This window comes from Mastacembelus armatus, chromosome 11 (genome assembly GCF_900324485.2).
Source record: "Mastacembelus armatus chromosome 11, fMasArm1.2, whole genome shotgun sequence".
Taxonomy (NCBI): domain Eukaryota; kingdom Metazoa; phylum Chordata; class Actinopteri; order Synbranchiformes; family Mastacembelidae; genus Mastacembelus; species Mastacembelus armatus.
In genome coordinates, this window is record NC_046643.1 from 21,583,249 (window position 1) to 21,599,045 (window position 15,797).

Consider the following 15,797-nt stretch of genomic DNA (forward strand, 5'->3'; position numbering starts at 1 on the left):
ATCAAATATTTATTAAATGCATCTGCTAAATTGTTTTTACCATTAAGTTTGTTTTGACCTATTTTTATTAATTCAGGGGGAGTAGGAGGGTTTGGAGTTCCTGCTGATGATTTAACCACCTTCCAGAATTTATTAGGATCATTTAAATTCTGATCTATTAAATTAAGATAGTACTCACTTTTAGTATGTTTTATGACGTGCATTTGTTTCTTCAACCTCTATAATCATTCCAATGCTTAACCTCATTGCCTGTCTTTGCCTTGGTCCATGCAGAATTACGTTCTCTGATGAGTGTAGCAATGTCTTCATTAAACCATGGATTATCTTTCCCACTGACTCTAAATCTTCTCAGGGGTGGAGGCTTATTTATTAAAATCTGGAAGGTGGCTTTAACAAACTTCCATGCTAAGTCAGAATCCACCATATTATAGACGAGGGGCAAATCACTGTTAGAAACATCACGCATGAAAACCTGCTCATTAAAACACTGAGAATTTTGTTTAAAAATATATCTAAGTTTAGTTTTAGGAAGCCTACAGGTTCTAACACAAGCAATTGCACAATGATCACTAACATCGTTACAAAGTACCCAGGCGGCAGCATATTTGTGTGGAAAGGTCCTAAGAATAACAGACAAAGTGGACTTGTCCAAATGCTCAGGGTTTAACCAAGTTGCAGATAGCCAGTCCCAGTTTAAGTCACCCAACAGAACCAACTCAGTGTCTGACAGTTTATGTAGAATGTCCGAAAACAGTGACGGCTTCACGTGATGCCGAAGGTGGACGATAACATCCTATTACTGTGAGCTCAGTGCCGTTAGCAAGGTTTAACTTCATCACTAACATTTCAAAACACTCTGGTTTAGTGAACGAGTCCACCAAGGTACAGTCCAATGACGTCTTTGTATAGACTGCAACTCCTCCTCCTTCGTTTACACCATCTGTCCTGAACACATTATATCCATCAATGTGGATCATATCATTAGTGACTGATGGTTTTAACCACATCTCTGACAGAACTATAACGTCACAGTCAGTTTGCTTGGCCCAGAGACCAATTGTGTCTATTTAGTTTATTCATTAAACAGAATAAAACACAGTCCTCTGCTGTTTTTGAGGTCAGTGGATTTTCACGCTGTGCCAATTCTGGGCCTGGGTTAGGATGGATGTTACCTGACAGGAAAAGCAGTAAGATCAGCCAGGCTGTAGTCAGCCCACTTTCCTGCTTGTGTCTGCAGACCTCTGTGGTGCCTTGAGATGTCACCGCCCCCTGTTGTTCACACTGTGGGAACACAGCAAAATCAGCATAGTCAGATTAACACAGAGTTGATTTCAACACTTCTCCAGTGTCTATATGGGTCCACACCACAAAGTGTTAACTCTTTTTGGAGAGTTGACATCTTCACACTAACTTAGTGTAATTACTGACTCTTTTGGAGTTAGAAATGTAACACTTCTCAACTCTAACCAGTGTTAGTTTTTCTCAACACTCACATGCCATTTTGAAAAGTGGACTTTGTTCTCCTGGTCTCTTCAGCAGAGTCACACTGGACAGTTTTCAACCTCCATGCCAAGTAGCCAGAACCACTCTGGTGATCTTAGAAATGTTCCTATCAAGTAAAATAATCAATGTTACCTATTTGAAGAACAAGCACAGACCCTGTACAAACCCTTATGTTCAATTTAAAGCACTGAGGCCCAGTTATAAAACATCACATGATCTGACATTGCATTGGTGATCCATTCCAAATACATTTTATACATAATCCAGATTTTCATTTTGCACCTATTAGGAAAACTACATCCCATACTCAGACATACACTTTACAAATTATCTGACAAAGACACCTACTTTTACAACATGATGCTCTGCAAACTAAAGTAGTGAAGGCAGAAACAATTCCTGTTCATGTTGTTAATGTTAGTACTTACATATCCATTCTTTGAATCTGGGCCCTTCAAGTCTGGGAACAAGCTTGTGATGCCTAGTGCATATGTAATGTGGACATTTACTGGGAGGATCCTCCTGAGAAGAAACAAACATCATAGATAATTCATTTTAGACAAATAACAAATTAAAGAAAAACTTAAATAATTGTAAATATCTAAATTACATTCTACAATTACAAGAACAACCTCACTTACCCATGACACTCTACCATGTCTGCCACAAGTATGTTCACCAGTTTTCTTCTTGTCCCATCAAACAGATGGTTTGTTCTCTCATATTCTTTGAATATTTAGTCACCACCTGGCTTTGAATGCAGGTCAAGCCTGAAACAACAATTGTATTGCATTCAAACTGAGCACTTAACAAAACACAATGAGTCTCTCCAAAATTTGATATTTGTATAAAAAAGATAACTTACATCTCTTGCAATACTGCTGTCGGGACGTCCCTCAATCAAATGTCTTTTCTGAGTTTTGGTGGATTCAAGAATAATTGTTGAGTCTGAACTTGATGAGCCTTCAGATGCAGGAGATGGAGATTATTCTGACAAACATGAGGCTCCTGAAGAAGAATCCTCAACACTGTCTAAGAACACACAAATAGCACTGTGATGAAAAACTGTGTTCAAACTGTGCAGATAAAATCTACACTAGCAATAAATTAATAACCAAGACATTTTGAGAAACAACTAAATTATCTTACCACTGCAATCTGCAGTCAAGGCCTTGAAAGACGCCTGAGACCAATTCAAAAGTTCATCAAATATGTCTGGATCCACTTCCACTCCTGCACAATCCTTCAGGAACAAGGATGTGAAAGAGAGAAGCTAAAGTTAAAAATACAGTGATACACCCTTAAGACATGGATAAATATAGGATATGCAAACAGAGAGCAAAAAGCACTCAGGTCTTGTTTTCAAGCAAGTGCATTGCATCCAAATGTCATATAATAATAAAGCAGCAATAAAACAAGAATAAAATAGAAGGTATCCCAGTACTGGAGTCAAAGAGGTTACTTTTCACCACTTAAATAACTTCCTTGGAGAAATTCAGGATCATTGTAGACATCCTCTGTCTGTGGTGCCCTGACCCATTTGCTCGCTCCGTTATACTCAACAGGAACCAGCATATTCCTACTTTCTAATAGGCAGAACGTCACATACAACCAAATAGAAAATGGATGCACAAAATGATTGAGCTAGAAAAACACACACACGTTTCAATATGACTTTCCTGTGAATGATCCAAGCAGAGAAAATAGACTAATGACAACAAAATCTGCTGGAGCTTAGTGCCCATTGATTCAATCACCAACAGGTGAACAGCTCCTGCTCTCTGCCTGTGGGTCCACCCTAAAGTCAGTAGGCCTATACGAGTTTCAGCAAGTCCCATTGGAAAGAAAAAGACCCCCTTCATTAAAAATTCTCACGGATATTAGTTCGCAGTGTCAGTAAGATCCTCCCGACTGTCGTATCGCGCTAAATCAACCACATGCTATACACACTTTATGCTAGCAATCGGACACTTCGACCAAAAACGGTTTAAAACAGGAAAAAAACACTTGAAAATGTTCGTAGTCCAGTAAATAAACTTCACATAACATTGTTCTAAATAAACATGTGCTAATATTGAGCTAAAAGATGAAATTTGAAAGAATTGAACTTACCGCGATGAGAGAGAAAATGGCGACTGGAAAAATCCAGCTCCGCATTTCTTCACCGGAAATAAAGGCGCGGTCCAGTTTGACTCTCCGAGTGTGAAACTGTGGGAAACTCCCAACATTTACTCCAACACTGACTCTGCTAGTGTTGGTTTTTATCGGCTCAGTGTTAAAACGACTCTGAATTTTGTTCATGTCATGTTACGGTGGAAATTTAACCCTGGCAGATTTGCCAGTCTTCCCTTTGTTCCCCGGTAACTATTTGCCAACCATGTTTATATTTAGAAGATTTCCAACCGGACATTAACGAAAGTCAAACAAAAATCAACGGGTTTCAATTATGGGCATCTGTTTGTTGTTGGTTTCATCAGTTTGTCACTGTCTGACTGTGACTTTAGACATATAATGTGGAAATAACTGCAAATCAACCAAAATGATCACCATTGATTAGATCTTACATGAAGTTGGAGCCACGTGGTGTTGATGGAAAAGTCCTATCGTTTATGTTTGCCTGTGATTTTCACTGCAGAGTCATTAGAGAACTTATGTAGGTGGCACGACCTAGAGCTGTACTGAAGTCTGAGGTCTATAGGGTGAACACAAAAGGAGACAGGACAGTCCCCTGTGGTGCAGCAGGGAAAACAGGTGGATAGCAACGTGCAGGGAAACACACAAGTTGTCCGATCACGGCAAACGATCTGAGGGAACAGATGAAATATCCAGGTAGAGTCCAGTACAGCTAAAAAAAATCCAAAGACAGGACAAACAGAGAAAACCAGGAAGAGACAGGAACAGCTGGAAGTTTGTGGTATAAAATTGAAACCAGAGCAGTATAATTACTGGGGAGAGTGATCAGGGCATGATTACCAGGTGTGCTGGTGACCAGAGGATCAGCTGACAGGAGGCACAGACAAAGTTGATTCAAGATGGCATCATGGCTGGATATCCAGAGACATCTGGTGGCTGTATGGAGAATGGCAGGTCCTTTTACAGGGTGCTGAAGAGGTGAGAATGAGGGTGAACGCAGAGAAAGTGGTGGAACAAAACATAAAGGGCAGGAATTTTGACATGGTCCTAAATTGACATAAAGTCAATGTGACATGTTTGGGGTGTAGATACAGGTCAGGCAGGAGCCCTGCTTCAAAAACTAACCAGTCTCCAGGACTCCAGGCTCTTTAGTCAGAAAAATGTCCTCACAAAGAATATAGTTTTGCCAGACAAATAACAGGCTGTACAGATGTAGTCTGGCTGCTGGGCCATGAGGGGAGTGTTAACAGGTGTGTCTGTAGGTGAGAGAGGTGGGGGTAATCTGGGGACATTTAGTGGCTGAATGGAAAATGGAATGAAAAGGATTTCTGTTTCGACAGGGATGGTAACAGATCCTTGTATACAATCTCAATGTGAACAGCTGAAACTAAAGTGTTTGTGCTGCCACTTCCTGAATGTGGACTGTGGCTCATATACAAAAGGTCTAAGGTCAAAGTGGTTGAAGCAGCTGACTTGGCTCAGTACAGCTCAGGACAGAAAACTTCATACAGCTCAACCACATGGGGGCACCAGAATGCTCATATCAATCTGTACTGCCCTCTTCACTGAAAACAGACAAGTGATGACAAACAAAATCAACAATAAACATGAAGCTCAAAGAAAATGGATTCTCATCAGATCCATGTCCATGTCAACAGGAAAGTTGGAATCAGGATGATTTTGATCAGATTTGTGTTTAGTTTGTCCAGTGAACAGTGTTGGCTCCTCGCTGCACTGACCTGCAGACACTACACTGCTCTGCTGCTGAGAAAAACATTTCCTGATAACCTGCTCTGTGTGGGTGTGTGCTCACGTCTTTTACCAACACATGCATGTTGGATTTCCAAACTCTTGCTGTTTTGAAAAACCTAGAAAATTGTTTCAGTTTCCCAAAGTTTTAGATTCACATGGTTTTTATAGTTTGTCTAAATAGTTTCATCAATACAAAGACTGGACGATGCAGCTTCCTGGCATAAGAAAGTAAAGGGGTGGGGTGTGAGCGATACTGTTCTTGCTGCTACTTCCTGAATGTTCTTAGACCACACGGAGCAAGAAACCCAACAGCAGCATCTGGATTTACACAGTTTAACAGAGTTTATTATACTAGTACACAGGTTTTACTGCAGTATAGCAGCCAGTCAACACAGTGTGGGAACAGAAAGTGAAGTTTATCTACTGATCAGCTGTCTCAGTCCTCTGAAGATGTCCTCAGATATTTATGCCAAACCAGATGTTTCACGGAAGGTGAGACACAACAGAAGGGAGGAGGAAGATGGAGAGTGGGAAGAAAGGGAGGTGCAGATCTATGAGACTGCAGACGATGTCAGAGATGATCCCACTGGTTTTCAGTCTGAGGAAGGAGGTAAGTGAGAAATTATCAAATCCACTTCAAACCAACAGACACACAGGGGGGAAACATGCAAACTCCACACAGAAAGGCCCTGAGGTTGAACAGGATTCAAACCTGAAACCTTCCTGCTGTGAGGCCACAATATGACACCACTGTAGCACCGTGGCGCCCCATGATAAATCAGTAATCTAACAATTAATGCTTATTTGTCAGTTGTGCCTTTCAATCATGTTGGACCTAAAGTTTGTTCTTCCCTCAGTATGTTACACTGATCTTTCCAACCCAAGCTCCTGCAGCCCATCACACATCAATGTTAGTTTCTATACAGCGACATGTGCAGTATGAAGTCTCTCCTAAAGTCAGTCGGATGATGTTCTGTTAACAAGCTGCTGACAAAATGTACAGTACCACAGCTTTTCACGTCTTCTGTTGCTGCTTTTATCAAATGGAACATTTAACTGACCAGTGTTGTTTCAACTCTGGGAAAGACACTTTTACACTGAGCACAAAGAGCAACCACAAGGCAGGAAGAAGTGTGACGTGCACAATGACCACATCCGTAGAGCTAAGACAGACTGAAGACTATTTTAATTCAAGGCTGTAAGGTGGAAAATTCAGTGGTTCATCATAACTGAAACTGTCAGATCAGTGGTTTACAAAAGGTGTTAAAATAGTTTGTCACATCAGTGACGCTGCTGACAGGCTGTTGACAAGACGCCACCACAGCCACAGATCTAACCAATGATGCTAGAGTGTAAGGTCTAATGGTAGAAGCAGAGGATGATGGGTAATAAGTGTAGCTGTGTTTGGTTAAACTCGCTCTGTGTGCTTTGCCTGTGCAGGACCACACAGTCAGAACCATCCTCCAGTCCAAAGAAAACCTCTGAGAGGAGCTGCAGTGTGTCTGGGAGTGCTGTGCCTTCTGATGATGGTTGGGATCATCTCCCTGTCCATACGCTGTAAGATTCAACACGACCGCTCAACTCATTAGCAGCAAACACTAAACAAGTTCACATGATGCCAAACAGAGACTGTTGGTCTGTGAAGCACAGTGATGACACTTTCCCCCCAACATCACTGCCCTGCTGCCCTGATTTGAGTCTGTCTTCATATAATACTGACATATGTCCAGGCAAAGAGTCATTGGTGGCTGTGATCAGTCCTCCTCTCCAAACTGCCTGTGAAGTGATCCCTTCACAACACAACTCCACTGTAAGAAACAGACACACAATCCACCGTCGTCCTCCTGTGTAAAAATGTGAGGACGCCAAAATACACAGAGACATTTTCATTCAGCATTTTTCAATGAGCTCTAATTATTTTATTCCTTTAACTGAATTCATCTGCTTGGTGACAACAGTTGACAGTTTTCAGTGCAGCTGCTGTAAAAAGTCTGAGTGAGTGAATGTTCATACGACTGAACATCAGAACATGTTGAAGGTGTTAGTTCCTCATCAAGTCTAAACCTCAATACCTGCACAGACCACACGTCACATTTCCTGTGTCAGAAACTGCTCAGCTCTTTGTTTCTCTGTGTCTCTATTAATAGTGTGTGGACATTCAGCAAAGTGCTGCACAGTGCTGCTGCAGAGTAACACAACTTGTATCTCTGCAACAAACAACCTTTTCAGCAGGACTTGAGTTTCTCACTTTATTCAAAAGGTTTTTCCAACTCCATTGCATGGATCATATAGTCCAGTAATTCAACTTATAACACACAAATGAAGGTTTTCAGGAAACAGGAACAAAGTGCGTCAAGTATCTGTGGCTGTGGGTGGACCTGCTGCTACTTCCGTCATGCCCTGTTGAAAGCTGCCTGACTCAGACAGAAACAGACAGTGAAGACTGGTCCAAAACAGCTTCAGGGGCTTTTTAGCTCTTTGTCCCTCAACATGTCTGCAGACATTCAGTCTGTGTCAGATGTGAGGGTGAAATATATCAGAGGAGTCCCAGAGGACACAAGAGAGACAGACAGAAGCCAGGATGGACAGCAGCTCACTGATGAATAACTGAACTCTAGGTTAAAGCTGTGACTGTAATGGTTAATAAAACACAGGAAGTAACTCAGCTATGTCTTTATAAAGCAGAATGATTTGATGTCGTCTGTTTCTTCTGGTGTTTTTCTCATCAGATGTTTCAATGACATTAGAAAACGAGCAGCTGATGATCAGAATCAACAACCTGAGCAGCAGCTACAATCAGTCACAGAATGACTTAAAGCAGCTCCAGGAGAAAAATGACAGTAAGATTTTTTAACAAACAGACAAATACCATAAAACACATGGTCCAACTTCACACTGCATCAACATTTTCATGTTTTATCTGCTGCTGATTTTCTTAAGACATGGCAGCCGACAACAGTCAGTTACAGGAAGAAGTGAAGAAGCTGAAGGACGAAACTGAAGGTGAGAAAAGTTTAAAAACTATGATCAAATATCAGAATTAAACCAGTTTCTATGATATCACTGAAGAGTCACTTTGAATTCTAATTGTCTAATGTAGTTGAACAGTTTTGCTGTGTGGATATTTGTGTTGGAGGTAATCACTTCAAATGAGAGTGACGTCGTATTTACAGAGTAAAGAACCTGAAAGTGAAAAGTGGAGACAGAAAGATCTGAACCTACACAGTGAAAGTACAAGTCTTATCAGTCTGACACTGAATGACATGAACTGGCTTTAAAACACTTGTCTCACATTAAGGGAAGTGGTGTCCTGAAGGATGGACGAGATTTGGATGCAGCTGTTACTTTAAATCCACTCAGGAGAAAACGTGGTCTAACAGCTGGTCAGACTGTCAGGACAAAGGAGCTGATCTGGTGTCGATAAACAGCAAAGACTCATAGTTTGGTAAAACGTGCAGCATCTTTCTGCAGACGTCTGTGGACCTAAGCCGCCTTAGGAGGAAAAGTCATCTCTGCCCTTTTTTTTGTTTTACATAAAACATCTATCTTCAGGTACCAGTCCGACTTGTTGTCCAGGTGCACACCAAGATATCTGGAGGCTGTCACCACATCAACTGTAGACTAAGGTTGAAGATCCTCTGTAGAGACTCACACAGTCAGGCAGCACAGTCCTTAAGCAGCCTTGGACATAGACCATCAGGACCAGCTGCCTTCCCACAGTCTTTGTAGCTGCTGCCTCACCCCCTGTTACTGTTACAGGTGGTGGAGCCTGCCCAGGTAAGGGAGCAGGTGTAGGTGCTGTGGTGGGGGTGCACACAGGTGGAGAACAAGGAGGAGATTAAGAAGGAGACACTGGAGGAATGAGGGGGTATGACTGGACAGGCTGGGGCAGAAAGTCCATTTGCCTCAGTGTCAAACCTGTTGAAGAACCTGTTGAGTTCATTGGCTCTGTCCACATCAGCCACTGGTGCCTGGTTGTTCTTTCTGTGTAGCCAGTGAAGATGTTAATTCCCCCCCCACACCTCTCTGATGTTGTTGTGCTGTAGATTTCTGTCTATTTTGTTTCTGTAGTCCTCCTCAGCCTGCTTTAATCTCCTCTTCAGCTCATGTCGGACATGTTGGAGTCTTTGTCTCCATCTTTAAATGCCTCCTGTTCCTGGTTAAGGTTTGACTTGATGTCTCTAGTGATCCAGGCTTTGTTATTAGGGAAACAGCCACAGACTTGTATCTCCATCTACTGCCTTTAGTTTAGCACCAGCTCAGCTTCCATGGAGAGACTTCTTCAGCTCAGCTGGAACAGGGTGGTCTACTCCAGATCTGATGTAGTAAGAGGAGCTCATCTCTTGTGTAGGTTCTTCTCCCCACAGTAACATCCATCAGTAATTAAGTAAAATGAGACAGTAGTTGTCAAAAAAACGTCAGAAAACTGAAAAACTCAGGAGCAACAAGACTTTGCTGCCAAAAGACTAAAGCACAGTGTCATGAACTAGGGCATAGTCAGGAGCACATTTCACCCACACAAACACAGGAGTGAGGAAAAGGGTCTTTATTTAACTAAAACAGGGCTGAACAAGAAATAAACACGCAAAACAGGAGTAGGACGAGGCAAGGAAACTCATAAGTGAAAAACATGGGCAGGGACACGAGGAGAACAAGGCACACGGGACTATGTAAAAAACAGGAACGTAGGACAATAGCATGAACATTGAGGGGGACAAGGCATAAGGGTCTGGGTCACACACACCTGGGAAGACGCACCAGACCAGACAGGGGACATGAACATGAAATACAAATAGGGAATCAAGGCATGAAGGGGTCTGGGTCACACACAACTAAGGAGACGCACCAGATCACACAGGGAAACATGAGCATGGGGACACGGAGTCAGGACAAGGAAACACATGGGCATGAAACAAGAGACATAAATATGGGACAAAGACACATGAACACAAGATGTGGGAAAAAACCAGAAAACAAAGACGGATAACTCAACTCAAACCTGGGAGTACAGAAAGCAGTCCATGAACAAAATCCAAAAAAGGAAAGGAAGTGAAACAGGTTTGAGACATGAGGGGTCCTAAGCATGGATCATCAAGGTGTACAGAACAGGGTTAGACAACAGACAACCGGGCAAGGAACAAAGGAACAAACTGGCGTATAAAAAGGCATGGGGTGAAAAACGAGGTGCAGGTGGAAACAATGAACTAATTGGGTCAAAGTAAAGAGACAGACAAAAAACCAAAACAAGATCCTGCCATGATCCTTTTCAAAATAAAACAGGAAGTGCATGGTGCGGATCATGACACACAGGAAGTAACTCAGCTATGTCTTTATAAAGCAGAATGATTATCAGTCACAGAATGACTTAAAGCAGCTCCAGGAGAAAATTCACTAAGATTTTTTAACAAACAGGCAAATACCATAAAACACATGATCCAACTTCACACTGCATCAACATTTTCATGTTTTATCTGCTGCTGATTTTCTTAAGACATGGCAGCCGACAACAGTCAGTTACAGGAAGAAGTGAAGAAGCTGAAGGACAAAACTGAAGGTGAGAAAAGTTTAAAAACTATGATCAAATATCAGAATTAAACCAGTTTCTATGATATCACTGAAGAGTCACTTTGAATTCTAACTGTCTAATGTAGTTGAACAGTTTTGCTGTGTGGATATTTGTGTTGGAGGTAATCACTTCAAATGAGAGTGACGTCGTATTTACAGAGTAAAGAACCTGAAAGTGAAAAGTGGAGACAGAAAGATCTGAACCTACACAGTGAAAGTCCAAGTCTTATCAGTCTGACACTGAATGACATGAACTGGCTTTAAAACACTTGTCTCACATTAAGGGAAGTGGTGTCCTGAAGGATGGACGAGATTTGGATGCAGCTGTTACTTTAAATCCACTGAGAAGAAACGGTGGTATGAAAGTAGGTCGGACTGTCAGGACAAAGGAGCTGATCTGGTGTCGATAAACAGCAAAGAGGAGCAGGTGAGTGTGTTTGTTACTGTGTGTGTGATCTCTGATGTAACTGCCAGTGATCTGTTCCTTGTGTTTCTGACCTGCTGCCAGTCTGGGACCTGCCTCCTGTCTGGACCCTGATGGATTTATTTGCCTGGTTAAACAGCTTTCAGGCTGCACAACTGGAAACCTGGTCACTGACTAGTGATTCTAGTAAAGGGCCTGGAATTCAACCTGCTCTGCCTGTGTGGACTGTACAGGCATTTGGGTCCACGTCACTGCTGCTTTTCTACATCAACTATCATGGAAGCTGATTTTAAGGCCATGGATATTATTATTTCACATACTGGAGATTTTAAGGCCTGGATTGGTATTTTTGGATTTGGAGTTGGTTTAGGTCACTGCACATTTGCAGTAAAACAGAAAAGTCTTGGTTAAAGTGACAAAAACAGGAGGTCTGACTGATTCTGCATGAACTGAGCTCTAATGGTTCAGAGAATTTAGAGACAAACGTTCATATAAGGGAAATATTTCATTATTCAATTCATTCTCAATATCTCAAAAACCCTCCAAATGTGTGTGTTGGTTTGAAAAACACATTCTGATAAAATGACATGTTAACTTTGGTTTTACTGTGACAACGGTCGGTCTATGAGAGGAGCTGATCTTCATCAGTTCTTTGGGTGTTTCTGATTTATGCTCCATGGAGGAAAAGAAAAGTTGCAGTAGATTTAGTTTTTCCTTCAGACAGACTCACAGGACGATTTTACTACAACAGAAATACTGAATTATGAATGGAGAAATAATTATTGTCTCTTGTCAACTATTAGGAATTTGTCACAACGCTGACTTCGAAGGGACAGTCCTGGATCGGTCTATTCAGAGACAGTACATGGAAATGGGTGGACGGATCACCGCTGACAGAAACGTGAGCCAGTGTTTTGTTTCTATTTCAGTGCCATCAAAGTCATTGTTGGAAACTAACAGAACCATGTGTTAAAGGCAGGACAGCAACACATGTTCAAAGGATTTTCTCAGTGTTGGTTTGGAACAACCTGCAGATGTTGAATCCAATGAAAGAACGTGAAGAGAAAACAGTGTTTGAATGAAGAGCTGGACTTGAGCTCTGTTCATCTGCAGTCTGTGATGAGGTCCAGTAACAAGGACTCAGTTTGAAAGAGTCAGGATTCAGAAAGTCTTCAAAGCCCTGGTCACAGTTCAGCTTATTGAACGTGTGTGCTGCTCTGTATCCTCAGACAGAAAAGAACAAACTGCTTCTCAACTTCACAAGTCAAACAAATGTGACTGCAGGTCCTTTAACTTTAGCTCAGCATGAAGGACGACCTGCCTCTTCTCTGCTCTTTAGAAAGGGAAGAACATATGAAGGAAAAATTCAATTCAATTCAATTCAATTTTATTTGTATAGCGCCAAATCACAATACAAATCATCTCAAGGCACTTTACAAAAACTAAAACTAAAAACCCAACAATTCCCTTATGAGCAAGCACTTGGCGACAGTGGAGAGGAAAAAACTCCCTTTAACGGAAGAAAAAAAACCTCCAGCAGAACCGGGCTCAGTTTGGGCGGCCATCTGCCTCGACCAGTTGGGGTGAGTGGATAGAGCAGAGAGAAAAGAACAGCAACAATAAACAACAAATAGACACTGCAAGTTGGTGGGGCCAGTAACTGCACATCAGCGATAAACAGCTCCAGGACCAGGGACACCTGCAGAAGGTACAGAGAGAGAGAGAGAGAGAGGGAGGGAGAGAGCACAAACTAGGGGAGAGAGAGAGCACAAGGTTAGTAACATTCAATGGTGGAATATACATGAGGTGGGAGAGAAGGGGGGGGGGGGGGGGGGGGGGGTAGGAGAGCTCAGTGCACCGATGGTCCTCGGGCAGTCTAGGCCTATAGCAGCATAACTAACTAAGGGATGGTTCAGGGTTGCCTGAAGCCAGCCCTAACTATATGCTTTGTCAAAGAGGAAGGTTTTAAGTCTAGCCTTAAAAGTACAGAGAGTGTCTGCCTCCTGAACCCAGGCTGGGAGCTGGTTCCACAGGAGAGGAGCTTGATAGCTAAAGGCTCTGCCTCCCATTCTGCTTTTGAGAACTCTGGGAACCACAAGTAGGCCTGCACTCTGAGAGCGAAGTGGTCTATTGGGATAATATGGTACTATGAGGTCTGAAAAGCTGAATATGACCATTAGTCCCAGGGATGGATTAAGAGAGCAGCTTTACAACCAGTTTGTCCTGCTGGCAAACTGAGGTACTGCAACTAAAATCCCTGCAACCCACAAAGTCTTTTCCTCATAGACGACCATTGAAAACTGATGTGAGTCCAACTGTTGACTGAACACCTCAAACTGCACCAGCTCCATTATTACTTCTCTGTCATTCATTTTTCAAGCATTAAGATTTAAAATTGGTCAAACCTTTAAAGCTGTTTCAGAGAAACCCTACTGAACATGTGCAGGGACCTTAAAAACCAGGAGTCAGACCAGGACCAGAGAAAAGGTCTGGAGTATGAGCAGAGTAACTTTCTTTGGAATGAATGGATGCCATGTCTAAGTCCTGGATCCAGTTTTCATAACACATCTGGGACCAGACTCATACCCATAATCCTTTGTGTTTGAGGTGTCTGCAAATCCCCTAAAAATGATGGAAAATATCTGAAATATTCAAAGTGAGATTCAAGTTTATGTGAATATGAAAATAATCAGGAGTTTCAGCCCAGTTTAAAACTATATTTCATTTGTCCACAGGTTCTGGGCAACAGGACATGGAAACGGGTACTATGGATCATGTTGTGACCAACAAGGAAAATGGACAACAACTTATGATAGAGAATATAAAACATGGATCTGTGAGAAATAGATTCCCTGGTTGTGCTGATGTCAGAGGGCTGTGGATTGTTGGGATGAAGCTTTTTGTCCAATCAGACCAAAGACACCAAACTATGAAAAGCTCTGCATGAGCCTCAGAGTCATCTTCCATTAGTTCACATGTTCAACCATCTGGATTCCATAGACATTGTCCCTCTGTGCTCTATGGTGCAGACAGAGCAGTGGGGCTGGAAGTCGTCCACACAACAACTACATGTGCACTCACTGACTCTGTCGTCCCACAGAAGGTTAGAATAAAAGTGAACTGCAGCTTGTCTTTACTTTGCTTTACTTGCTTCATTCATGAGTCTGTTGCTGCTCAAACTGCTCAAAGTGTCTTCTTCATTTTCTCTGATACACCTGGAGTTAGTATCTGCTTCGTTTTACCTGGACCAGGATCTTTTCTTCATCTAAACATGTGTCACATTAACCACATTAGAAAATACTGTAAAGAACCAACAAACTATTAAAGGCTTCTTCACCAAATGCATTGTCTAATATCATCAGTGTGTCTGGGGAATTCTTTGTGAAAATACAAACATGTGGTCAGGATGATGCAGCAGTGTCTGTGCAGCTGGAAAAAGGCCTCTGTCATGTTTCTACTAAGACAACAACCAGAGTCCAGAACAGCTGAGTAATCCAAAGCCACAACACACAGGGAAAACCAGGAAGAGACAGGAACAGCTGGAAGTCTATGGTATAAAAGTGAAACCAGAGCAGTATATTTACTGGGGAGAGTGATCAGGGGATGAGGAGCAGGTGTGCTGGTGAGTAGAGGGTCAGATGACAGGAAGCACAGATAAAGTTTATTCAAGATGGCATCATGGATGGATATCCAGAGACATCTGGTGGCTGGATGGAGAATGGCAGATCTTGTAACTGTCCAAGGTGCTGAAGAAGTGAGCAGGAAGGAGCAGTTCAGTTCAGGAAGGAGCCCTGCTTCCAAAAACTAACCAGACTCCAGGACTTCAGGCTCTTTTTTCAGAAAAACGTCCTCACAATGATCAAAGTACTGCCAGACAAATAATAAGCTGCACAGATGTAGTCTGGCTGCTGGTTCATGATGGTAGTGGGACAGGTCTGTCTGTAGGTGAGAGAAATGGGAGGAATCTGAGGACATCTAGTGGCTGGATGGAGGACAGCAGATCTTGTAACTTTCCAAGGTGCTGAAGAAGTGAGAATGTGGATGAATGCAGAGAAAGAGGTGGACAAAACATAATGGGCAGGAATTCTGACATGGTCCTTAATTAACATCAAGTCAATGTGACATGGTTGGGGTGTAGATACAGGTCAGGAAGGAGTCCTGCTTCCAAAAACTAACCCGTCAGCAGGACTCCACGATCTTAATTCATGAAAAACTGTCCTCAGAAAGATCAAAGTCCTCCCACACAAATAATAGGCTGCACAGATGTGGTCTGGCTGGACCAGACTGGATCAGGCTTTAAAGACTTAGGATTGTGAAATGATAGAAAAATTAAAGTTATTTACAAAACTTTCAGAATTGTTGATTTCTTCACCGGGGGCATATTCTGGGAGGTTTGATTAGATATTTGAACCTGAACTGA

General features: G+C 42.2%; 1 protein-coding gene across 1 annotated transcript; it reads left to right on the plus strand.

Moving 5' to 3' along the window:
• The first annotated feature begins 5,694 nt into the window (after positions 1-5,694).
• LOC113126333 (C-type lectin domain family 10 member A-like) lies at positions 5,695-14,224 on the plus strand. The gene is made up of 11 exons (XM_026300297.1): positions 5,695-5,998; positions 6,829-6,945; positions 8,118-8,228; positions 8,329-8,391; positions 8,687-8,802; positions 8,941-9,028; positions 9,148-9,165; positions 10,880-10,942; positions 11,238-11,380; positions 12,181-12,278; positions 14,113-14,224. The coding sequence occupies exons 1-11, from the start codon at positions 5,839-5,841 to the stop codon at positions 14,222-14,224; spliced, it is 1,089 nt and encodes a 362-aa protein (XP_026156082.1). The 5' UTR covers positions 5,695-5,838.
• The last annotated feature ends 1,573 nt before the right edge of the window (positions 14,225-15,797 follow it).